The sequence below is a fragment of the Oratosquilla oratoria genome, unplaced genomic scaffold, assembly GCF_046742065.1.
Source record: "Oratosquilla oratoria isolate Oo_2021 unplaced genomic scaffold, ASM4674206v1 SCAFFOLD45, whole genome shotgun sequence".
Taxonomy (NCBI): Eukaryota; Metazoa; Arthropoda; class Malacostraca; order Stomatopoda; family Squillidae; genus Oratosquilla; species Oratosquilla oratoria.
Genome location: NW_027467710.1, coordinates 4,848,887 through 4,874,782, shown reverse-complemented (window position 1 = coordinate 4,874,782; position 25,896 = coordinate 4,848,887). Strand labels below are relative to the sequence as shown.

Genomic DNA, 25,896 nt, shown 5'->3' with positions numbered 1-25,896 from the left:
AGAAACAGGAATTGAAACAGCACTCAGGGTAGTAAGAAAAAAATCGTGTTTCGCATCAACACCAAGAGAATATTAGAGGTTGGACGTAAGTAGATTTTCCGGTTTTGAAAGAGAAGGCAATGGATTACTTAGAGGAATAGAGATGGATAGAGAACCTAGGTTCTGTACAGGAATATAATGAGGAATAGAGATATGAATGACATTGTAGATTAATTATTAGAGCTTAAAAGCAAATACAAGATGATGTACCAAGAAATATCAATCCTAAGAAAAGCTAATGAAGAAAACAATAGTGAGATAGATGAGTTGAAAAAGGAATTAAGACAGCTTAAGGGTGATAATGAGAGGTTGAAAAGTGAGGATAATAATAGGAACGAGGCTCTGAAATGAGAAATTAAAAGTCAAATGAAAGAATTAACTGAAAAGGTGGAAGAAAAAATTAAGGAGAATGACCTACAGGAAATCAAAAAACAGTAGAAAATTTAACTGGAAAGTCAAGAAATATACCTAAAGAAAATAATGGAACAACAAGTAAAAGATAATACCAAAGAAACTGTAATTCAGATTATTAAAGAGAAAAGTAACCTAGTTAGGGACAGTGGATAGAAAAAGTTGTATAGTAATCTATGGCATCAAAGAAAAGCACAATGTACCAAGATATCAGAGGGAAAAGGAAAAAAAAGAGATTGCCAAAGAAATACTAAATGAGTTACAAACAGATGAGTTAGTCTGGGACCGGGAAATTGAGGAAACCCATAGAATGGGCAGGTACTCCAAAGATAAACGGTATAGACCACTAAAAGTTAAACTTAGATCGCAAACAAGTGCAGAAGAAATATTATCTAGAACAGTAAGATTAGCAAATAGTGAACAGTACAAAAATATATGGATAAAAAGGAAATGAATGAGGAAGAAAAAAATAAAGAAAAAGAACTTAGGAACGAGGCGAATGAAAGGAATGAGAATAGAACTGAAAAGGATTTTTTTTTTTTTTTTTTTTTGGAGAGGTGATAGATATGAGGCTAAGAAAAAGATATATAGGGAAAATGGAAACAAAGAAAACAGAAAAAGAAGAGGAGAAAAGAAACTAAAAATAGCTTATACTAATATAGATGGAATAATCTCAGGAATGAATGAATTAAACGATTATCTAGTCTTAGAAGAACCAGACATAATGGGAATTGTAGAAACCAAATTAAAGTACACCCTAACACCCTACACTGTGGGACAAGGTTTATACAACTGTTGGACAAAGAATAGAAAGAACAAACAGGGCAGAAGAGTTCTAATTTTGACCAAGAAAGATTTAAATGTAACAAAAATAACTGAAGGAAAAAATAATGTAGAATCAATTATGGTACAAGTTGAAGGTAAACAAATGAAGAAAAGAAAATTTGCAATGGTATATGTGCCTCCTAAAACACAAGCCTGGACAGAAAGGGATCATTCCAAGTTACTAGAAGATACAAGAGATGAATTAATTGAAATACTGAAAGATGGAGGAAATACAGTAATTATGGGTGACTTTAATTCAAAAGAAATATGTTGGGAAGAAATGACAGTGAAGGAGGGAGAGAAACACTGGGGCAATGTACTCCTTGACTTGACCATTGAATACACAATGACCCAGTGGATTAGAGAAAATACTAGATACAGAGGAAATGAAGAACCCTCAAAATTAGACTTAATACTTACGACAGAACCTGAGATTATCGAAAAAATTTATTACAAAACTCCGATAGGAAAAAGTGACCACGTACTAATAGAAATGGAATTGAAAGAACAAATGGATCAAAGCAAAAATTATAAACATAGAATAGGAAGACCAATGTATAACAAAACAAACTTTGAGAAACTTAAAACATTCACAATGCAAACTGGGAAAAATTCCAAAACGAAGATACAGGGATAGAAGAAAAATGGAACATACTAAAAGAAATTTATAATGAAGGAGTGAGCAAATATGTACCACAACAAAAAATAGAAAAAGAATACATAAAAAGCTGGTACAACAAAAGAAGCTAAGGACGAAAGAGACAAAGCTTGGAAAAAATGGAAAAGAGATAAGAAACCAAGCAAATGGCAAACGTACATCAAACTAAAAAACGAATATGTAAAAATATGCAGAGATGAAAAGAGAAACTACAAAAAAAAGATAGACAAATGTAAGGAAGAACCCAAACTATTTTACAAGTATGTAAATGGAAAACTGAAAAACAAACAAGAAATAGAAAAACTGCACCAAGATAAAAAGGAATGTACAGAAGAACTGGAAATGGCTGAAATTATGAACAACCACTTCAGATCAGTATTGACAATAGAAAACTCACCTAATAGTGTAGAAAGAGAGAGAGAATTATCCCCAGTAATGAAAGAAATAAACGTAACACAAAAAGAAATCAGTGACCAAATTAAAACCCTTGATGTCAGAAAATCACATGGCCCAGACGGAATTGCAAACTGGATACTGAAAGAATGTATGGAAGAATTAACTGACAAAATATATAATATAATTAAATTCTCACTTAAAGAAGGAAAAGTGCCATTGGACTGGAAGAAGGCAAACATTGTACCAATTTATAAGGGAGGTGATAAGGAAGATCCATCTAACTACAGACCGGTCTCACTAACAAGCACAATAGCAAAAATTTGTGAAAGAGTTGTCAAAAACAGATGGGTTAAATACCAGGAAGAAAAACTATACTGAACCCAAATCAATTTGGATTCAGACAAGGGAGATCATGTACAATAAAATTTGATCTGCATTTACTCAAAATTAATAGACATAATACAAGAAAGAGATGGGTGGGCGGACTGTGCTTTTCTGGACCTGCAAAAGGCATTCAATAAGGTACCACATAGGAAACTAATAAAGAAGATAGAGTCAAAAGATGGCATCAGAGGAAAATTATTGGAATGGGTGAAAGACTTCCTGATTGGGAGGAAAATGAGAGTTGTAATTAGAGAAAAATTCTCCAACTGGGAAGAAGTAAAAAGTGGTGTCCTGCAAGGATCAGCACTGGCCCAGATCATGTTTGCCATATACATTAATGACATGAATGAAGGCGTGGAGTGCTATATGAATTTCTTTGCAGATGATGCAAAATTACTAAAGAAGGTAAAAATGGAAGAGGACTGCAACTCATTGCAACAAGATCTGGACACGATCTGGAATTGGACTAAAAAGTGGGAAGTAAAATTTGATATAAAGAAATGCAGTATAATGGAATTTGGAAAGAGTAAAAACAGAATATCAAAAGATTACAGAATTGGGGAAGAAAAAATAAAAAAAGCAAACTCGGAAAAAGATCTTGGAGTGATGTTTGGAAAGGACATGAAACCAGATAAGCATATGAATAAAATATTCGGAGAAACCTACAACTTATTGAGGTCAATCAAAGTGGCATTTGCTTATGTGGATGAAGAAATGATAAGGAAAATACAGTACTAACTACACTAATAAGACCAAAACTTGAGTACGCAGCATCACTTTGGACACCCAGTACCAAAAAGAATATTAAGAAACTAGAAAGATTATAAAGAGCAACAACCAAACTAGCACCAACTCTCACCAAACTAACATATGAGCAAAGACTGTCCAAATTGAATCTACCAACTCGGGAACAAAGAAGAGAAAGAGGAGATTTGCTGACTATCTACAGAATAATGAAAGGAATGGAAGTTTTAGACAGTAACGACATGTTAGTGTGGGACAATGGTAAAACGAGAGGACACGGAAAAAACTGAAAAAGGATAGTTATAGAAAAAACTTGAAAAGGAACAGTTTCCCACACAGAGCGATTAATGCATGGAACAAATTAGACAACAAAACAGTATGTGCAAACACTATACAAGATTTTAAGATAAAACTTGATGCGGAGAGATACAAAAATGAATCACCATGAACATAGCTCCCCTCCCGTATATTACAACTAGGTAAATACATATTACATATATATTACACATTATATTGTACATTATACATATTGTATATTATATATGACATATTTCATATTATGTATTACATATTGAATATTATGTACACTCAGGTTTCTTAATCCAACACTCATCAACATGCTGACATTTAGGCTCAGGACATAAACCCACATCAGGAATTGGCCCAGGACATAAAACGCAACCCATTCCCAAAGTGGGTTTATGTCCTGGGCCAAAACATCCACACATGTATTTACCTAGTTGTATCTTGCAGGAGGAGAGCTGTGCTCATAGTGACCCACTGTTTTATCTTTCTGCATCCATTTTTTCTTGAAGTCATGTATAGTTTTAGCACTCACTGTTTCCTCTTTCAGTTTGTTCCAGATATCTATTACTCTATGTGGAAAGCTATTCTTTTTCAAATCTCTTCTGTAACTGTCCTTCTTAAGTTTCTTCTCGTGTCCTCTTGTAGCTCTTCTGTCCCATTTTAGTAGGTCATCCCTAGCAAGAATTTACATCCTTTTCATAATTCTGTAATTGGTTATGAAATCACTTTTTTCTCTTCTTTGTTCCAGGGTTGGTAAATTTAGTTTGTCCAATCTTTGTATGTCAAATCTTTGTCAGTACACTTTGAATTCTTTCTAGTTTCTATATGTTTTTTTTGGTACTAGGTATCCATAGAGGCGCTGCGTATTCCAGTTTTAGTCTTATCAGTGTAACTAGTATTTTCTTTACCATCTTTTCATCCATGTAGTCAAAGGCCACTTTCATTCATCTTAATAAGTTAAAAGTTTCTCTGACTAATTTGTTGACATGTTTATCTGGTGTCATGTCATTTGAGATAGTTACTCCAAGGTCCCTTTCTGAGTTTACTTTTTTTACTTCCTTTGTACCAATTTTATATTGACCTGAGATTCTATTTTTGCTCTTTCCAAATGCCATTATACTACATTTCTTAATGTTGAAATTCACTTCCCTCTTTTGACTCCAATTCCAGACTTTGTCCAGGTCTTCTTGAAAAGATTTGCAATCTTCCTCTGTACTTACTCTCTTTAACAGTTTCACATCATCTGCAAAGAAGCTCATATAACATTCCACACCATCCATATCATTTATATAAATAGCAAATATTATCGGAGCCAATACAAAGTCTTGGGGAACTCAACTTACCATATCTTCCCAATTTGAGTTCTTGTCTCTAAGTACCACTCTCATTTTTCTTCCGTTCAAGAAATATTTCATCTATTCCAATAATTTTCCTTGTATTCCACCTATTATTTCAATTTTTCTCAGTAGCTTTTTGTGTGGTACTTTGTCAAAAGCCTTTTGTAAGTCCAAGAAAGCAGAATCTGCCCATCCATCTCTTCCTTGTACTATTTCTATTAATCTTGAGTAAATGCATATTAAGTTTGTTGTACATGATCTTCCACTTCTAAATCCAGATTGTTTGGGTTTAGTATATTGTTCTCTTCCAAGTGTTTAATCCATATATTTTTAATAACTTTTTTGCATATTTTTGCAATTGTGTTTGTAAGGGATACCAGTCTATAGTTTGTTGGATTTTCTTTGTCTCCTCCTTTATACAGTATTTGCATTTTTCCAATCTTGTGTTACTTTTCCTTCTTTGAGTGATAGGTCAATCTTGTGTATTTTGTCTGTAAGTTCATCTATACATTCTTTCAATATCCAGTTGGCTGTTCCATTGGGCCCATATGACTTTCTGACATCAAAGTTCTTTATTTGGTCGCTTATTTCTTTCTGTGTCACCGTTATTCCTTTCATTTTAGGGAATCCTTCTCGCTGTCCTTCATCCCAAATTTGTGAGCTTTCAATTATAAATACAGACCTAAAATGCCTGGTCATTACTTTAGCCATTTCTACATCTTTTATATATTCTTTGTTTCTTTCACGCAGTTTCACTATTTCATGTGTTTACCTAGTTGTATTTTGCGGGAAGGGGAGCTATGCTCGTGGTGTCCCGCCTTTGTATCTCGCAGTGTCTAGTTTACTTTTAAACTCATGAATGGTTTTTGCGCGTACTATTTCATTATCCAGTTTGTTCGAAGTGTCCACTACTCTATGTGGAAAACTGTTTTTCTTCAGTTCTCTTCTGTAGCTATGTTTTTTTTTTTTTTCCATGTCCTCTTGTGTTTCTCTTGTCCCAGTTTAGTAAGTCCTCTCTATCAAGTATCTCTGTGCCTTTCATGATTCTGTAGATGGTCAGTAGGTCACCTCTCTCTCCTCTTTGCTCCAGCGTCGGTAACTCCAGTTTAGCCAATCTCTCCTCATATGATAGGTTTGCATGTGCAGGTGCCATTTTTGTTGCTGCTTTCTGGATTCTTTCTGTTTTCTTTATATTCTTTTTGGTACTGGGTGACCACAATGTCGCCACATACGTCTAGGCCTTATCAATGTAACCAATATTTTTTTTTATCATTTCGTCCAAGTATGCAAATGCCACTTTTATTGATCTTAGCAAGTTGTAAGCTTCCCCAACAATTTTGTTAATCTGTTTATCATAGGACAAGTCGTTTGTGGTAATTACCCCCAAATCTTTTTCGGATCCTGCCTTCTTTACCTCCTTGGTTCCAATTGTATATTTTCCTGATATTCTTTTTTTTTTTTTTGCTTTTTTCCAAACTCCATTATGCTACACTTTGATGTAGCTTCATTTAAACTCGCTAGTAAAAACACGAAACAAATGAACGACGCTTTCGGACGTAGAAAGCGCGCGGACGACAGCCCGGCGTTAGCAGAACGTATCAGTCAGTCGAGCACAGTACAGTCAGTTGCTAGGAGCACTCCAGTTGTGTAACAGTATATCGCCTAACAAATTAACTTATACTTAACTACTTACACGTTGACACATAAGACCGGTAAGACAATCCGGAGACAGGTACGTAAGACATTGTGGACGATTATGACTAAACAGACTTGCACTTGCATACCGGCTTCCCGGGATTGCTCCTACCGGCGCCTACCTCTTCTTTGGGACCTGTGCCTACCGTAAGTAATTGGTAAATTGGTACCTATCGTTAATGTTTCCTAATCCTATTCATTATATGCGGGTACGATCCAGCATATAAATTGGCGACGAGGACGGGATTGATACCCTAAGTAGGAAACTTCGTGCTGGTACCTTAGACTTAGTATAGTTAGCGTATCCTATGTTTGGAAAATTGCTATAGGTTAGCTAGTGGGATTTTGTGGGCAAACTAGGCTATTCTGTCTTACCTGCGCTAATATTTTGTTTACATTTATTGCGAATTTACAATTGCGTTTTATTGTAACCTTTTGTATTGCTAGGCTATTTCTACTATTCATCGCAATTGCTATTAGGCCTATTTGTACATACTTATGCTATTGTTCAGTGTATTTTTTGTGATGTGGTAATTTTGCAGTTTTCTAAGGTTATGTGCGACTATATCCTAATCTATGTTGAGGTTAGTTTTCTTGTTTTCTCTTGTTTGGTGAATTTCTTTGTTCTTGGCTAACCATGGCTAGTAGGGTTGGTTCAATTGAACCGTACAATGAGTCAGAGGAGGATTTTGATTCGTATGTCAGTAGAATTAAAATGTATTTTGTTGCTAATGATGTGGGTGACGCAAAGAAGGTGGCTGCATTCTTCACGTTGGCGGGACCTAAAATCTTTGGATTGGCTAGGGATTTGCTCTCTCCTGCAAAACCGGAAGAGTACTTTAGATAAAGTTCTTGATATGCTTAGGACACACTACAAACCTACGCCTGTTCTTATCTATGAACGCTATAAATTCTATTCTCGTGCCCAGAAGTCTAATGAGTCCATAAAGGATTTTGTAGCTGCGTTGAAAGCTCTTGCCCACACTTGTGAGTTTGGGGCAACGTTATCTCAGATGCTACGTGATAGATTTGTAATGGGTCTTGCTAGTGATAAAATTCAGCAAGTATTGTTGACTGAGTCTGATTTAACCTTTGAGAAAGCTGTTAGTATGGCTACAGCTAGGGAGACGGCATCGAAGGATGTTCAAGCTATGGCTAGTGGCTCAGTTCATTATGTACCTAGTAAGCAGCCGGGTCCTAAGAAGACTTCCACCTCAAATTCTAATTCTAGTACAGTTTCTAAGAGCTATCCTTATAGTAAGACAAAATCCACTAATGTTTCCAGTGCTAGAATGTTCCTAAGACTCCTTGTTCAGGGTGTGGTAAATTGCATTGGAAGCGTGATTGTCCTTTCAAGAATGCTTCATGTCATTTGTGTAAACAGAAGGGGCACCTTAAGAAGATGTGTTACACATCGAAGTCTAAGACTACTCCATCGAAGAGTAACGTAAACTTTACTGACTGTAACAAGTTGCCCACGGAGTCCTCAGTTGATTCCAGTTATGAATATATGCTATTTCAGAAAATGTAAGTGACGAGCATATCATGGTGGATGTCACCCTAGATTCAGTACGTGTTCCTATGGAGATGGACACAGGCACTACTTGTTCTTTAAGGGACTGTGGGAAGTGCTTATAGGTGAACGTGTCATAAAAGTTGTTCAATTTCTTTGGTGAACTTATGTATACTTACTCTATCGGAAAGAGTATTATTGCATACTAAATTGTTTTAGTAACATGTATATATTACGTGTAGTTAATTTTTTTCTTTCTTTTTTTTATGATAGTATCTGTAATCATTGAAGTATCCACAGGCATAGGTAATCAGCCTACTATGTAGGAAATGAAAGATTAGAGTCTTGGAAACAACTTCATTGAGTTAGATTTTTTCCTACTCTCTTTTATTCTTTTTTATGATTTTTTTATTTTGAATAGTAGAAACTTCAGTGAAAATCTGCTATGATAAATTAAACAAAAAAATTAAGTTACAGTTTCCTTTGTTTTTTTCTGATCAAATTAAAGAATTACTCTTTCTCTTTACAAATTCGAAAGAATGAATGAAATCGGACAAAAAGAAACAGAGATATGGCTATTTAAATATAAAAAACATAAACTTTTCAGGAGAGGCATTTAAAGTTTAAAGGAGCGCACCGGCATTTAAAATCCTCCGGCCGCGTACTCACTCGTGACATTGTCTATTTTTTTACATTTCCGTTTAAAACTTTAAACAAAACTGAACTGGCTATCGAAAATTTGACTTAATTTCAATATACAGAATGTTTTTTCATGCAATGGGGTTGCCAGATGTCGCCAATAATTTATCTATTTCATTTTATATATAAGAACAGAAACGGAATTGAGCTGTAATATTTGGTCGAAGTGTTACAGCCATCATAGAGAATCTTTTGAATACCTGTTGGTAGAATAAAAGATAATACGATCGCATGCATGACTGGTAGGCTAACAGATACGCGACAGGGCGACATCCTTTCTCCTTTAGCTTTGAAGAGATACTGAGATCCTTGTGGTGATTGACGATTAGTGTTGGGCAAGTTGCCAGATATCTCCATATATATTAATTATAGTAAACAAAACAGAACTGGGTATCAAAATTTTGACTTTATTTCAATATACAGAATGTTTTTTCATGCAATGGGGTTGCCAGAGGTTGCCAAAAATTTATCTATTTTATTTTATATATAAGAAAAGAAACGGAATTGAGCTGTAATATTTGGCTAAAGTGTTACCACCATCATAGAGAATCTTTTGAAATGTTTACCTAAAATTCGTTGATTTTCCAGAATTTTTCGTGTTTTCGCGCCCTACAGTCCCTTAATGCCTCGATGTCAGTATGAGGGTTTTTGGCCTGTGGAATCAGAACGTCCTCCGCTAAATGCATCTCTTACAGTGGTGAATGCGTATGGAGGTACACCTCTAAAGGTATTGGGAGACATAACTGTCTCTGCTAAACTTGAAGATGGTTCCTCAGTAGATGCGACAAAGTTGGTTGTAGTCGAAGGGAAAGGTCCATGTTTAATGGGTAGAGTTCTCATGAGGAGGCTAGGCCTGTTAAAGGATGCTAATAAACTCTCAGCTGGTTCTGCTATTACGTCTGTTGCATGATTTTCCTGAACTCTTTTCAGAGGGGTTAGGGTGCTATAAGGAACGTCAGTTCACTATAGAGGTTGATCAGTTGGTCCCACCAAAGTTTGTAAAGCACGTACTGTTCCGTACACACTCAGAGCTAAGATTGATCAGGAGATTGACAGACTCCTTGAAGAAGGTATTATCTCTCCGGTGACTAATAGTTCTTGGGCCGCACCGGTAGTTCCAGTAGTGAAGACTAATGGTAAGATTCGGTTGTGTGAAGACTATAAACTTACTGTAAATCGAGCTGCTAGACTCGACACTTACCCTATTCCGACTCTTGATGATTTAATCAGTGGATTAAGTGGAGGTAAAGTTTTCTCAAAGTTGGACATGTCTCAGGCATATGCTCAACTATGCCTTGACGAGGATTCTAAGAAGTACACTGTAATTAACACACATTGTGGTCTTTTCCGATATAATAGGTTGAGTTTTGGGATTTCTGCAGCTCCTGGAATTTTCCAACGGGCGATGGAGCAACCCTGAAAGATTTACCGGGGGTGTTCGTGTATCTCGATGATATTCTAATCACCGGGGCTAGTGAGGTTGAACACTGAGAACGACTAAGAACAGTCCTAGCAACCCTTCAATCGGCTGGGTTGAGATTGAGCATTGAGAAGAGTACTTTAGGTGTTCCATGTGTAACATATTTGGGTTACAAGATAGATAAGGAAGGAATACATCCTACTAAGGATAAAGTTCAGGCTCTTGCAGATGCACCTGCACCTACTGTTTCTCAATTGAGATCCTTTCTAGGGCTACTAAACTTCTACCGAAGGTTTATATCTCAAGCTTCCTCTAAGTTGACACCTTTAAATAACTTGCTAAAAGCTAAAACTCCATGGGTCTGGACTCTGGGGTAAGGAACAAAAATCTGCATTCTCCGCATGTAAGGAGACTATTGGAATCAAAAGCGCTGGTACATTTTGATCCAAAACAACCGTTAGTAGTTGTAGCTGATAGCAGCTCATATGGTATAGGAGCTGTACTATGTCATCTAATAGATGGTGAGGAGAGACCTATCTGTTTTGCCTCTCGCACTCTAACGTCTTCAGAGCGAAACTATGCTCAGCTAGAGAAAGAGGCACTAGCTATTTTCTATGCTTTGCGCAAATTTCACAATTATTTGTGGGGTCAGAATAATTTTGATGTTATTACTGGTCATAAACCCTTGTTAGGAATCTTTTTACCTAATAAAATTATTCCTCCTATGTCTTCAGGACGAATCCAACGTTGGTCATTGCTACTCCAAGCTTATAAGTTTACATTACGTCATCGGTCGGGTGCACTCCTTGGTACCACTGACATACTTAGTCGTCTTCCTTTGATGTCTACTACAGATTCCACTCCAGTGCTTGCTGATTGGACTAACTTAGTACATTTTCTAGAATCTTCACCCGTAGGTAGTGGAGATATCAAAGAACATACTCGGAAAGACCCTACTCTATCGAAGGTCATGCGCTTTTGTGAATTAGGTTGGCCTTCTAATACTAAGACTTTGAATAGTTTGGAATTTACTCCTTTTATCAGAAGGGATGAACTTTCTATCCAAGATGGTTGTTTTGTGGGGTTCTCGTGTGGTTGTTCCTCCAAAATTGAGAACTAGGCTAATGGAAGAACTTCACATGGGTCACTCAGGCTCATCACGCATGAAGGAACTTGCCCGTAGCTATGTTTGGTGGCCAAATTTGGATAAGGATTTAGAAGAATTGACAAATTCTTGTCAAGAGTGTTTAGCTCTCAGAACTATGCCTTCTAAGGCAGAGCTACACCCTTGGGAATGGCCTGATTGCCCATGGCATCTTCACGTTAACTATACGGGTCCTATAGATGGTCGCTATTTTACAGTAATAGTGGACGCTCACTCGAAGTGGGTGGACGTTTATCCTACTTCTGGTACTACAAGTAAGGAAACTATCAAGTGCTTGCGACACTCCTTTTCTAGATTTGGACTTCCAGTGTCAATTGTATCGAACAATGGTCCATGTTTTATATCTCAGGAGTTCAAAGAATTTTGTAATAATTCAGGTATTAGGCACATCACTACAGCAGTATACAAACCTACCAATGGTTTGGCAGAGAAAATGGTACAAACTCTCAAGAAGGCCATACGTACCTCTAAGTCAGCTATTCAGGATACTCTGGATAGATTTTTATTTAATTATAGATTAACTCCGCATTCTACGACTGGTGTCTCACCAGCCGAGTTGATGTTTGGCAGACGCCTCCGCTCGCGTCTGGACCTTTTATGGCCTGCAGATGGTGTCTTCTAGAGTATCTAAGAAACAGCAAGCACAAAAGAAAGAACATACTAATGCTCCTCGATCTATACACCTCTCACCTGAATCACCAGTGATGATTCGCAACTATGTCCCTAATGGTTCTAAGTGGATCCCTTCTACAGTCGTAAAACAAACTGGTCCTTTGTCCTATCAGTGTTCAGTGCCTTCTGGTAAGATAGTAAAGAGGCATCAAGACCAAATTATAACTAGAACAATTACTCCTCCACCTGAACAAAGTTCACCAGTGACTACTTCAATTAGTTCCTCTGCAAAACTTCCTATTTCAGAAGCAACTATGATAGCTCATCCTTCTCCACCTAGACAAGGAAATGTCAAACCTAATAGTATATCTTCCCCGTCTCCTAATTTGCGACAGTCCTCTAGGTATAGGAGACCTGTTGTGAAATTAGATTTGTAACTTGTTACTAAAAATGGGGGAAGGGAAGGGATGGGAGTATTTTAAATGGAGAAATTCTTGCATCTAAAGGGAGGGAGAGATATTTTGACTAAGGGTGGAGGGGTGCAGTAGCGTCATTTCAACTAGTTACTAAAAACACGAAACAAATGAACGACGCTTTCGGACGTAAAGAGCGCGCGGACGACAGCCCGGCGTTAGCAGAACGGATCAGTTAGTCGAGCACAGTACAGTCAGTTGCTAGGAGTACTCCAGTTGGGTAGCAGTATATCGCCTACCAAAAGAACTTATACTTAACTACTTACACGTTGACACATAAGACGCCGGTAAGACAATCCGGAGACAGGTACGTAAGACATTGTGGACGATTATGACTAAACAGACTTATACTTTTGCGTACCGGCTTTCCGCGATTGCTCCTACCGGCCCCTACCTCTTCTTTGGGACCTGTGCCTACCGTAAGTAATTGGTAAATTGGTACCTATCGTTAATGTTTCCTAATCCTATTCATTATATGCGGGTACGATCCTGCACACATCTTAGTATTAAAGTCCACTTCCCATTTCTGACTCCAGTTCCATACCTTATTCAGGTCTTCCTGCAGTGCTTCAGTCCTTATCAGTTTCTACTTTCCTTAACAGTTTGGCGTCGTCTGCAAAGAAGCTCGTGTAACATTTCACATCCTCGTCCATGTCATTCACATAAATAGCAAACATTATTGGTACCAATACAGATCCTTGCAGTACTCCACTGATCACTGGTGTTCTGATATTTCTTTGTTGTTGTAAACTCACTCATGTGGGGAGATTGCTTATTATCTTCGTCCCAATTTTGTATTTTCTCTCTGGTGAAGACAGATTTAAAGTGATTGTTCATGACTTCGGCCATTTCTAATTCTTCTGTGTATTCTATATTCCCTTGGTGTAGTTTCACCATTACCTGTTTGTTTTTAAGTTTACCATTCACATATCGATAGAATAGTTTGGGTTGATCTTGGCATTTATCTATAATATCCTTTTCATGGTTCCTTTTCTCCTCTCTTCTCACATTAACATACTCATTTCTATAGTTTATATAAATTTGCCATTTACTAGGTTTTTTATCTTTTCTCCACCTTTTCCAAGCTTTGTCCCTTCTGTCTTTTGCCTCACTGCATCTTTTGTTGAACCAACATTTAATGTACTCTCTCGCTTTTGTCTTGTTACATGCCTGTTTACCACCTCATTATAATTTTCCATAAAGATATTCCATTTCTCATCCACTTTTGTCCCATATAGAATTTATCCCAGTTTGCATTCCGGAAGAATATCTTTAGTTTTGCAAAGTCCGTTTTGTTGTACATCAATCTTCCTTTCCTATGCTCTTCATTTCTCTCCATGTCTATTTCCTTTAGTACAGTTTCGATGAGTATATGGTCACTCTTTCCAATTGGTGTCTTGTAATGGATTTTGTGTCTTTTAGTTTGTCATTTACATATCTGTAAAATAGTTTAGGTTGGTGGTGGTTGGTGAGTTTTGGATTAAGAGGCCTAGATGTATTGCATATTTCATTATGTATTGTATATTTACATAGTATATATTACATGCTATGTGGTACTTGTTATATGTACATATTTTCTGTTGTATGTTATACATCATATATGATTTTCTTGAATCACCATTTTTTCATGGCATGAACACCTTTATTACTATCATGCATTGTATATATTTCATAGTGTAGCAGAGACCACCTACAGTCATACAGGATGGACATTGGATAAAGTCTATCTCCCTTCCATCGCCTGTCACCTGTCTTCTTCAAAATCCATCTACCTTCTCATCTCCATCTGGAGGTGTAGCCTTGAGGGGCAGGTACTCAGTCTTCAGATTGGGATCAACTTTGACTGTATTTCTAGCACTGTTTAACATAAGAGAGCTGACAACTGGCAACAGCTCCCCACCCACTACTACTATAATCCAGTGACATAGAAACAATCCTGCTCTGGTACAACACAGACAACAGTCAAACTTTTTTCAGAGATCTATAGGTGGGGCACAGCATCGATGCCAGTCATTATGGGGCTTTGGGTTTCCATTCAGTGGTACTTGGGGCAACAGTACCTTTGTATGTCTTACTGTACACCTGTTGTGCCAAAAGCCTGTCAGCTTTTCTTCTTCATACTTTCTATTTACTTTTATTTAAATAGAGTTCATGTCTTTCCACATCTTATATTTTTGTCTTTCTTTTGGAGTGAAATTCTTATCCCATTGGTCCTCTTATGGCGTCTTGACTTAGACCTTGTTGTGTTCAATCAAAACTTCTCTTTGGCTATCTCTGTTCCGCCATTCTGTGAACATATACATACCCTTGGATTGTATTTCACTCTTTTTATAGGTACCAATGGCAGGTACCTGCAAGTGGAAATCCCACAAGAGATGTCAAAATTAACCATCTTCCTGATGTTTATATTCAAAATCTGTTGGAACCCTTACCTTCATGAAGTGATGTAGCCTCAAGGGGCTGACCTTCAGTCTCTAGATTGGGCCCAGGATCTCTATCACCTTTTCACACATGGAGAACTGACATCCAATGACTGCTTCTCTCCTCCTATTGCTACAAGCCAGCAATGTGGAAACAGTCCCATACTAATACAACATAAACAACAGTACCATGTTTCTTCCCAGAGATCTATGGATGGGTCAAAGGATTGTTGCCAGTCACTATAGGACTGCAGGTTTCTCAGCAACAGTTACTGTTGTCTGTGACTTGGCTTTGGTATTATCATGGATAAGGGAAATGTTAAATCCTAAATGGGGTCTCAGTGGATTGAGACATCTGTTATTTGAAAATTTTAATCAACACAATAAGGAGATGTCTTACATTGTAATAATTCTTATGTAAAACCTAAGGAAATCATCTTTCCAAAGTGTTTCATAGACTTTACTGTATTGAAAATTATTATGAGGTAGGAGAACTTAGGAATGATAATGACATAATAACCTGTTTGATTGTCAGTAACCATGAATATTTTCAAATATTCTTTACTTTCTAGCCTTTATCAAATACATTTAGTTCACTGAATTTTCTCTTTATTGAAAAAGAACTGTACACATTGTTCTCAAAAATAAATAGAAATATAGTAATTTCTATTGTTTTCATTGTTGTAGAGTAACAGTTTGATGTAGCTTTTGATTTATTTGTTTATTTTTTTCTTTACAGGGGATGATGACTCTATTTATGCTGATAACTTCTGATGTATATGTTCTCATCAACTACACATCCTTCTCCGAGTCCCTCTTCATTCTTTGCTCAATTGCAGCTTTGCTCTGGTTGAGGTACAAAAGGGCTGATATACACAGACCTATTAAGGTAATGAACTCTTTATGTAAAAAGTTATAGCAATATGTATATCTTAAGTTTGTATAAGTGTAAACATACACAAAAGGCCTGATATACACAGAAGTATTATGGTAATGAAAAACTTTATGTAAAAATTATAGCAATATCTATTTCATGATTAATCAACATATTTGTGTTTATATCTTATGTGTATAGTTGTAAATACACACACGCATGCATATTACATCCAAAACTGGAATGTGTCAATAGTATGGTCTCCACACACACACAGTAAAGGATAAAAGCAAGATCAAGAGAATACAAAGGCAGCAACCATACTGGTCCCCAGCTTGACAGATAAACCATATGAGGAAAAACTAATAGCACTAAGTTTGGCAAATTTGAAAGATGGAAGAAAAAGAGGTGATATGATTACAGTAATCAGGTCACTAAAGAGGATTTTACTCACAGAAGACAGAAAGAATTAGCAAGAAATGTTTTGGGAGTAGTACAAGATGAAGAGTAAGAATTAGAAAACGAAATAGAGGAAGTGCACAGAATGGGAAAGATGTAGAAGGAAATTGACCCCTAAAGATCAAATTGAGGTCGCAAAGGACAGCAGAAGAGATGCTAACAAGAACAGTAACGTTAGTAAATACTGATAACTATAAAGATGTGTGGGTAAAAGGAGATATGAACCTTGTGGAAAGAGAGAGGACATTAAGAAGCGAAGCTAAAAAAAAATGAGGAAAGAACAGACTAAAAAAATAAGTTCTTTTGGAGAGTGACATGAGACTGAGAAAATGGTATGTTCAAGAAAAGGAAACGATAGGAACAAAGAAAGAGATGGAGAGTGTAGAAAATTAAAAGTGGCTTATACTAATATAAATGGATCAATTTTAGGATTAAATGAACTTAATGATTACATGTCAGAAGCAAAGCCAGATATAATGGGAATTGTTGAGACAAAATCAAGGGGTCCACTATCACCAGAGTTGGAAATAGAGGAAAAACATGGTGGAGTCATGTTCTTGGCTAAGAAAAATTTAAATGTTATGAAGGTTACAAATGGAAGGAACAATGTGGAAATCACAATAAGAGTTGAAGATAATGACATAAAAAAGTGTTTGTGGTGATTTATGTACCCCCAAAAATGGTTATTGGAGAGAGAGATTACCATAAAATGTTAGAAGATACAAGGATTTCATTAAATGGTGTGCCGAAAGATGAAGAAAAAGTGGCACTTATGGGAGATTCTAAATGCAAAGATATATGTATGGAAGTGATAACAATGAAAGGTGGAGAGGAGTTATGAGGAAATGTATTACTTGACATGACTATGGAATATACAATGACACAATAGGTAAAGGGAAACACCAGATATAGAAATAATGAAGAACCATTGAGACTAGATTTATTCTTTGGCAGAACCTGAAATTGTGGATAAAATTGAATACAAGATACCAATAGGGAAGAGTGACCATATATTACTTGAGATAGAAGTGAAGGAGGAAATATATATGGAGAGAAAAGAGATTGGTATATAATAAAATGGATTTTGTGAATGACATGGACGAGTGTGGACAGTTACATGAGCATCTTTGCTGATTTACCTAGTTGTATTTTGTGGGAAGGGGAGCTATGCTCGTGGTGTCCCGCCTTTGTATCTTGCAGTGTCTAGTTTGCTTTTAAACTCATGAATGGTTTTTGCGCATACTATTTCTTTATCCAGTTTGTTCGAAGTGTCCACTACTCTGTCAGTTCTCTTCTGTAGCTATGTTTTTTTATTTTCTTTCCATGTCCTCTTGTGTTTCTCTTGTCCCAGTTTAGTAAGTCCTCTCTATCGAGTATCTCTGTGCCTTTCATGATTCTGTAGATGGTCAGTAGGTCACCTCTCTTCATTGTTCCAGCATCAGTATCTCCAGTTTAGCCAATCTCTCCTCATATGATAGGTTTGCAAGTGCAGGTGCCATTTATGTTGCTGCTCTCTGGATTCTTTCTATTTTTTTTTATTTTTATTTTTTTATTCTTTTTTGGTACTGGGTGACCACAATGTCGCCACATATTCTAGTCTAGGCCTTATCAATGTAACTAATATTTTTTTTATCATGTCTTCATCCAAGTATGCAAATGCCACTTTTATTGATCTTAGCAAGTTGTAAGCCTCCCTGACAATTTAGTTAATCTGTTTATCATAGGACAAGTCGTTCATGATAATTACCCCCAAATCTTTTTTGGATCCTACCTTCTTTACCTCCTTGGTTCCAATTGTATATTTTCCTGATATTCTGGTTTTGCATTTTCACCCCGTCCTCTCCTTTATGCATGGGGGACGGAGAGGGGGGTTGTCGATTTAATGAAGCGGCCTTGCTGTGGATGTGCTGTGTGGATGTGCGACATTGCTTCTGACCCAGGGCAGTGGACAAGGTGCAGGGATGACCTGTCATCCAGGAGGTGCTAAGATGAGAGGGAGGTTGGAGGGGTGTGGAGTGTATTCAGGGATGGAATGGGTGGGAATGATTTTATGCCTTTTCCTTTTTGGCTACCTCCCTTGTAAGGGGGAAAAAGCCTTGGTATATGTATGTATGTTTGCTTTTTCCAAACTCCATTATGCTACACTTCTTAGTATTAAAGTCCACTTCCCATTTGACTCCAGTTCCATACCTTATTCAGGCCTTCCTGCAGTGCTTCAGTCTCTGTTTCTACTTTCCTTAAACAGTTTGGCATCGTCTGCAAAGAAGCTCGTGTAACATTTCACATCCTCGTCCATGTCATTCACATAAATAGCAAACATTATTGGTGCCAATACAGATCCTTGCAGTACTCCACTGATCACCTCTTTCCAATCTGAATATTTTTCTCTGAGCACTACTCTCATCTTTCTACCAGTCAGGAAGTCCTCCATCCATTTTAGTAGGTTCCCTTGTATTCCTCCTATGTGTTTCAGTTTTTTTTTTTAGTAATTTTCTGTGTGGTACTTTGTCAAAAGCTTTTTGCAAGTCTAGAAAGGCACAATCAACCCATCCATTTCTTTCTTGCACTGTCTATTAGTCATGAGTAGAAGCATATCAAGTTTGTGGTGCATGATCTTCCTTGTCTGAACCCAAATTGTCTTGGGTTTATTATGTTGTCTTCCAGATGTTTTACCCATCTATTCTTGATGATTTTCTCACAAATTTTGGCTATAGTGCTTGTTAGTGATGCTGGCCTATAGTTGGTGGGTTCTTCCTTGTTTCCTCCTTTATATATTGGTACAATGTTAACATTTTTTCCAGTCTTTAGGTATCTTTCCTTCTTTGAGTGAGCTATTTATTATGTTGTGTATTTTGTCCGTTAGTTCTTCTTTGCATTCCTTTAGAATCCAATTTGCAATTCCATCTGGGCCATGTGATTTTCTGACGTCAAGTTTTGATAGGTGTTCTGATATTTCTTTGTGTTGTAAACTCTCATGTGAGGAGATTGCTTGTTATTATCTACATCCCAATTTTGTATTTTCTCTCTGGTGAAGACAGATTTAAAGTGATTGTTCATGACTTCGGCCATTTCTAATTCTTCTGTGTATTCTATATTCCCTTGGTGTAGTTTCACCATTACCTGTTTGTTTTTAAGTTTACCATTCACATATCGATAGAATAGTTTGGGTTGATCTTGGCATTTATCTATAATATCCTTTTCATGGTTCCTTTTCTCCTCTCTTCTCACATTAACATACTCATTTCTATAGTTTATATAAATTTGCCATTTACTAGGTTTTTTATCTTTTCTCCACCTTTTCCAAGCTTTGTCCCTTCTGTCTTTTGCCTCACTGCATCTTTTGTTGAACCAACATTTAATGTACTCTCTCGCTTTTGTCTTGGTACATGCCTGTTTACCTCTTCAGTGTAATTTTCCATCAAGATATTCCATTTCTAATCCACTTTTGTACCTTCCATATAGAATTTATCCCAGTTTGCATTCCGGAAGAATATCTTCAGTTTTGCAAAGTCCGTTTTGTTGTACATCAATCTTCCTTTCCTATGCTTTTCATTTCTCTCCATGTCTATTTCCTTTAGTACAGTTTCGATGAGTATATGGTCACTCTTTCCAATTGGTGTCTTGTAATAGATTTTGCCCACAATTTCAGGTTCTGTTGTAAATATTAAATCTAGGTTCGACGGCTCTTCATTGCTTCTGTGTCTGGTGTTTTCACTAACCCATTGGGTCAATGTGTATTCCATGGTCATATCCAGCAGTACATTACCCCACAAGTCGTCTCCTCCTTGCACTGTCATGTTATCCCAACAAATTTCTTTGCAATTGAATTCCCCCATAATTACCAGATTACCCCTGCCCATTAGTATCTCATTTAGTGATTTCCTATCTTTTAGCATTTTTGTATGTTCATTCTCTATCCAAGCGTTCGTTTTTGGGGGCACATAGGTCACCACAAACTTTCTACTTTTCATATTCTTGCCTTCGACTTTTATTATGATCAGTTCAACATTACCTTTGCCCTCCACAATTTTTGTCACGTTTAAGTCTTTCTTGGCCAAGAACATGACTCCTCCCTGTTTCTTGTCCCTGTTTTTTATCCAGTAATTATATAATCCTTGTCCAATAACAATGGATGGTATTTCACCTCTTAGTTTAGTCTCTACAATTCCCATTATGTCTGGTTTTACTTCTAGTGGGTAATCATTGAGTTCGTTCAGACCTGACATTAATCCATCAATGTTAGTATAGGCCACTTTTAATTTTCTTCTTCCTCCATTATTTTTTCTGTCTTTGGTTTTTTCGTTTTGATGTGCCATTTCCTCAATCTCATGTCGATTACTCTCCAATGGAATTCCTTGCTTTTTGTATGTTCTCTTCTAGTGCTTTTCCCTTTCCTTCTTCTCTTAGTGACTTTTCTTTTTCTAATTCCTCAGTATTCATTTCTCTTTTTATCCATATCTTATTGTACTTTTCACTCCTTGCCAAGTTGCCTATTTTTTCAAATATGTCTTCTACTACCATCTGTGACCTTAATTTTGTCTTTAGAGGTCGATTTCTATCCTTAGAATAGCGACCGATTTTATGTCTTGTCCAGGTCTTTGCCTGCATCTCGGTCTCCCCCCCTGAATTTCATTTAGGATTTCTACTGCTGTCTCTTTTTCTTTTTCTCGTGTACCTTGCCAATCCCTGTTTTTCTTTTAGCCCATATACCACAATACATTTTTTCCTATCTACTGTATCTGACCCAATTAGCTTTTTCATTAATCATTTGGATAATTGTCTTTTGCATTATCCTGCATTTGCTGTTTGACTATTTCTTTGAAAGCAATTTCCTTATTTTCAATGTTTTCCTTTCACTGATGATGCAAAGTTGTTGAGAAAAGTGAGAACTGAAATAGACTGAGTCACTGCAGAGAGATCTGAACAAACTCTGGGAATGGAGTCAGAAGTGGGAAGTGGACTTCAATAAAAAGAAATGTAGTACAGTGGAATTTGGAAAAAAATAAAAATAGGATATCAGGACAATATAAAATAAGTGAAAAGGAAGTAAATTGAGATTTGAAAAAGACCTGGGTGTAATCATCAAAAAGGATATGTCACCTGATAAACAGATAAACAAATTAGTTGGAGAAACCTACAACTTGCTGAGATCAATAAAAGTGGCATTTACTTGGATGAAGAAATGGTGAAGAAAATACTAATCACACTGATAAGGCCAAGACTGGAGTATGCAGCAACACTATGGTCACCCAGCACCAAAGACAATATAAGAAAAATTGAGAGAATCCAAAGAGCAACTATGAAGATGGCCCCTGCACTTTCAGTACTGTCATATGAAGAGAGAATGTCAAAACTAGTTACCGTCCCTGGAACAAAGAAGAAAAAGAGGAGACCTCTTGACTATTTATAGAATCATGAGAGGTATGGACGTCCTTGATAGAAAAAACTTATTGAATTGGTATATGAGAAATACAAGGGGACAGGGAAGGAAGGTCAAAAAGGACAGTTATAAGAGACCTGAAAAAGAACAGGTTTCCCCACAGAGTGGTGGATATATGGAACAAACAAGACAAAACAATAGTGTGTGCAAAAACCATACACAAATTCACAAATTTAAGAGCAATTTAGGTACTGTGCGATACAGAGATGGGACACCATGAGTGTAGCTCCCTTCCCGTAAGATACAACTAGGTAAATACTAGATAAATACACACACACACCAAAAACTCAACCCTATTCAAGAATTCAAGAACAAACTTGATGCTGAAAAATACAAAGACAGATCACTATGAGCATAGCTCCCTTCCTGTATAATACAACTAGGTAAATACACACTAAAACGTAAACAAGAAATAGTAAAACTTATGTAAGAAAATCACATGGCCCGGACAGAATTACAAACTGGATACTAAAAGAATGTATAGATGAACTAATGGACAAAATATATAAGGTAATAGATTGCTCACTCAAAGAAGGAAAGGTACTGGAAGACTGGAAAAATGCCAATATCAAACCAATATACAAAGGGAGAAACAAGGAAGATACAACAAACTATAGACTGGTCTCCCTTATAAGTACAATAGCCAAAATTTGTGAGGAAGTTATCAAGAGTAAATGGACAAAACATCTGGAGAACAGAATACTAAATCCAGGACAATTCAGATTTAGACAGGGAAGGTCATCTGCCACAAATTTAATCAGTATCTATTCAAGGTTAATAGATATAATACAAGAAAGGGACAAATGGGCAGACTGTGCTTTCTGGGACTTACAAAAGGCATTTGATAAAGTACAGACATGCATACACCAAAGGCTTTTTCACCCTTACTCGGAAAGCCAAAAAAACAAAGGCTAAAAACCACTCCCACCCATTCCATCCCTAACAGGTAGTCGTCGACTTACGACCTATGCAACTTACGACTGATCGACTTTACGACCACGAGATGGTGCAATAATATCAAACATGTAATAGTAATAGAATTGCAATGTTATGGCTGGCAGTGCAATACTATTACTCTGCACGCCGCGAGACGCGAGTACGATAGTTTTGGCAGGCTGCCGGCAGCGTCAGCATCCCAGCCAGCTAAATATTCTTTCATTTTGTTTGTTTGAAGGAAAATGTTTCCTAATTTTGCATTGCATTTTGTATTTTTATATGTTTTGCAATTAATAAAATATAACAAACTTTTTATGCCTAGGCTAGTTTGTTGTTGATAACAATGTTTGGTACAGTACGTAAATGAAAAGAATGTGTTTTGAAATAAAAAAAATCCTAATTTTGCCTTACATTTTGTATTTTTATGTTTTGCAATTAATAAAATGTAACGGTATTTTTTATGCCTAGGCTGATGTCGATGACAAAATGTTCGGTACAGCATTTTGTATTTTTGTTTTGCGATATAAAATGTAACAGTAAACTGATTATGCCTAGTCTGTTGTCGATAACAATATTTTCAGTACAGTACGTAAACGAAAAGAATGTTTTGAATTTTTTTCCCCTAATTTTGCTTTACAATGATTTTAATGTAACCAACAAAAAAGTATTTGTAGGTCAAAGATGACAGGACTTTATTTAGTATGCGTAGGCCTAGGCCATGTTTCCTAATGAAAATGATAAAGTTAATGAATATTAAACAACATAGCTCAAAGATAATAAGATTCTATTCAGTATGCATACGTTTCCTAAAGAAAGTCTGATGGTAAAATAATAAAAAGGTTAACAAATATAGTATTAAATATCATAGGTCAAAGATAGGATTTTATTCAATATGCTTAGGCCCAGGCTACGTTTCCCAAAGAAAATCGGATGAAATTATAAAAAGGTTAAAAATACTATACAACATAGTTCAAAGATGCTAAGATTATTTCAGTATGCTAAATATAATATACAATATATATATATATATATATATATATATATATATATACATATATATATATATATATATATATAAAGGGTAATATATACTGTATGTATATATATATATAGACCGACTTGCGTCCAGATCGACTTACGACTTGTCTGTCGGAACCAAACTCGGTCGTAAGTCGACGACTACCTGTACTCCACTCCCCTCCACCCTCTTCCCTACCTCTTATCTTGGCACCTCCTGGATGACTCGTCATCCCTACATCTCATCCACTGCCCTGGGTCAGAAGCAGTGTTGCAAGACATAGCACATCCACAGCAAGGCCGCTTCATTAAATCGGCGACCACCCTCTCAGTCCCCTCATGCAGAAAAGAAGATGGGGAGAAATCCCATTAGGCTAATTCAGTTTATTTCCTACTCACACTCCAACACCCCCCATCCCCTATCCACTCCCCCTCATGCATCATAGCACCATCCACACACACCCACTCTCCATTCACCCCCATCCCCTGTCCTCTCCCAACCTTCACCAAAAGACAATACCCTACTGGATATGACTATCGAGTGTACACTAACACAATGGGTTAAGGAAAACACTAGATATAGATATAATGAAGAACCATCAAAACTAGACCTAATATTAACATCTGAGCCGGAAATTGTAAACAAAATGGAGTACAAAACACCTATTGGAAAAAGTGACCACATACTAATAGACTTTGAATTAAAAGATCAGTATAATATAGACAGAAATGGTAAACATAGAAAAGGTAGATTTATGTACAACAAAACGGACTTTGAAAAACTAAGAAAATTTTTCCAAAATGCAAATTGGGATAGGTTCACAAAAGAGGAAACAAATATGGAAGACAAGTGGAACATATTTAAAGAGAATTACAGAGAGGGAGTTAACAAATATGTACCAATAAAGAAGCATAGAGAGATGTATATAAAATGTTGGTTTAACAAAAGATGCAGTGAGGCTAAAGCTAGGAGAGAAAAAGCCTGGAAAATATGGAAGAAAGACAGAAAAACATCCAAATGGCAAACATATAAAGTATTTAGAAACAAATATTAACATATGCAGGAAAGAAAAAAAGAATATGAAAGGGATATTATAGACAGATGTAAGGATCAACTGAAACTCTTTTACAGATATGTAAGTGACAAAATAAAGGACAAGCATGACATAGTAAAACTACGTGAAGGTGATGAGGAATACACAGATGATACAGAGATGGCAGATGTTATGATCAGACATTTCAAGTCTGTTTTTACAATCGAGAACTCTCAACCCTGGGAGGATGACCAGTTAGAAAGTTCACCAATGATGAAGGAAATAACAATAACTCGGAAGGAAATGAGAGATCAAATAAAAAGCCTGGATGTCAGAAAATCGCATGGACCGGATGAAATCGCAAATTTGATATTAAGAGTGCATAGATGAACTGACAGATAAAATACATAAGATAATAGACTTCTCATTAAGAGGGAACCCCCCCCCCCCCCGAGGCCCAGTACTTTGTAGTGGGGGGGGCTTCTGTGTAGTAAGGATGGGCTGAGCTGTGCCAGCCAGGTGCAACCATACTGGAGAGGTCAGCCCCGAGCTACCAGACGAAAACTGAGCCAAAAGATTTTTTTTTTTTTTTCTTTGGGTGTGTGTGTGTGTGTGTGTAGTGAATAGATAGGGGGTCTCTCACCCTTTTCCTTTGTGAACTCCCCTATCCCTATTCTTCATATTTGCTACCCTACTCTCCTTTTTCACCATCTTTCTCTAATACGTGTTAAGGAAGGTTCTGGTATCTTGGTGCCTCCTAAACTAAATGTCTGAACCCAGTCAAGTGGGGATGTATACCGCGAGGTCACTACTCCCTGCGAGGGCCGAAAGCTCACCGACTGGGGAATGCATGTTTGCGAGGCAGGTACTAGGCTACTGACTTCCTTTCTCCCTATCCAGTACACATGCAGAGTGACTACGCCGGACCCATCCTAAATGGGACAAAACAAGAGGACAAACCCCGGGTTGACTAAGTCTCCAACTCACCTCCGAGGCCCTGCAAGTGTAAATAGTCATTTCTAGAACCTCCCGACTCTGC

At 36.9% G+C, this 25,896-nt stretch overlaps 1 protein-coding gene across 1 annotated transcript in view; it reads left to right on the top strand.

Annotated features, from left to right (window-relative positions):
- The window catches only part of LOC143023118 (uncharacterized), a 92,391-nt gene extending 68,680 nt beyond the window's left edge, over positions 1-23,711 (top strand). Inside the window, exons 2-3 of the mRNA XM_076181621.1 lie at positions 15,837-15,986; positions 22,817-23,711. Of these exons, the coding sequence (XP_076037736.1) occupies positions 15,837-15,986; positions 22,817-22,885 (219 nt within the window). The 3' untranslated portion in view covers positions 22,886-23,711. The remainder of the gene's footprint in view (positions 1-15,836; positions 15,987-22,816) is intronic.
- Positions 23,712-25,896: the final 2,185 nt, after the last annotated feature.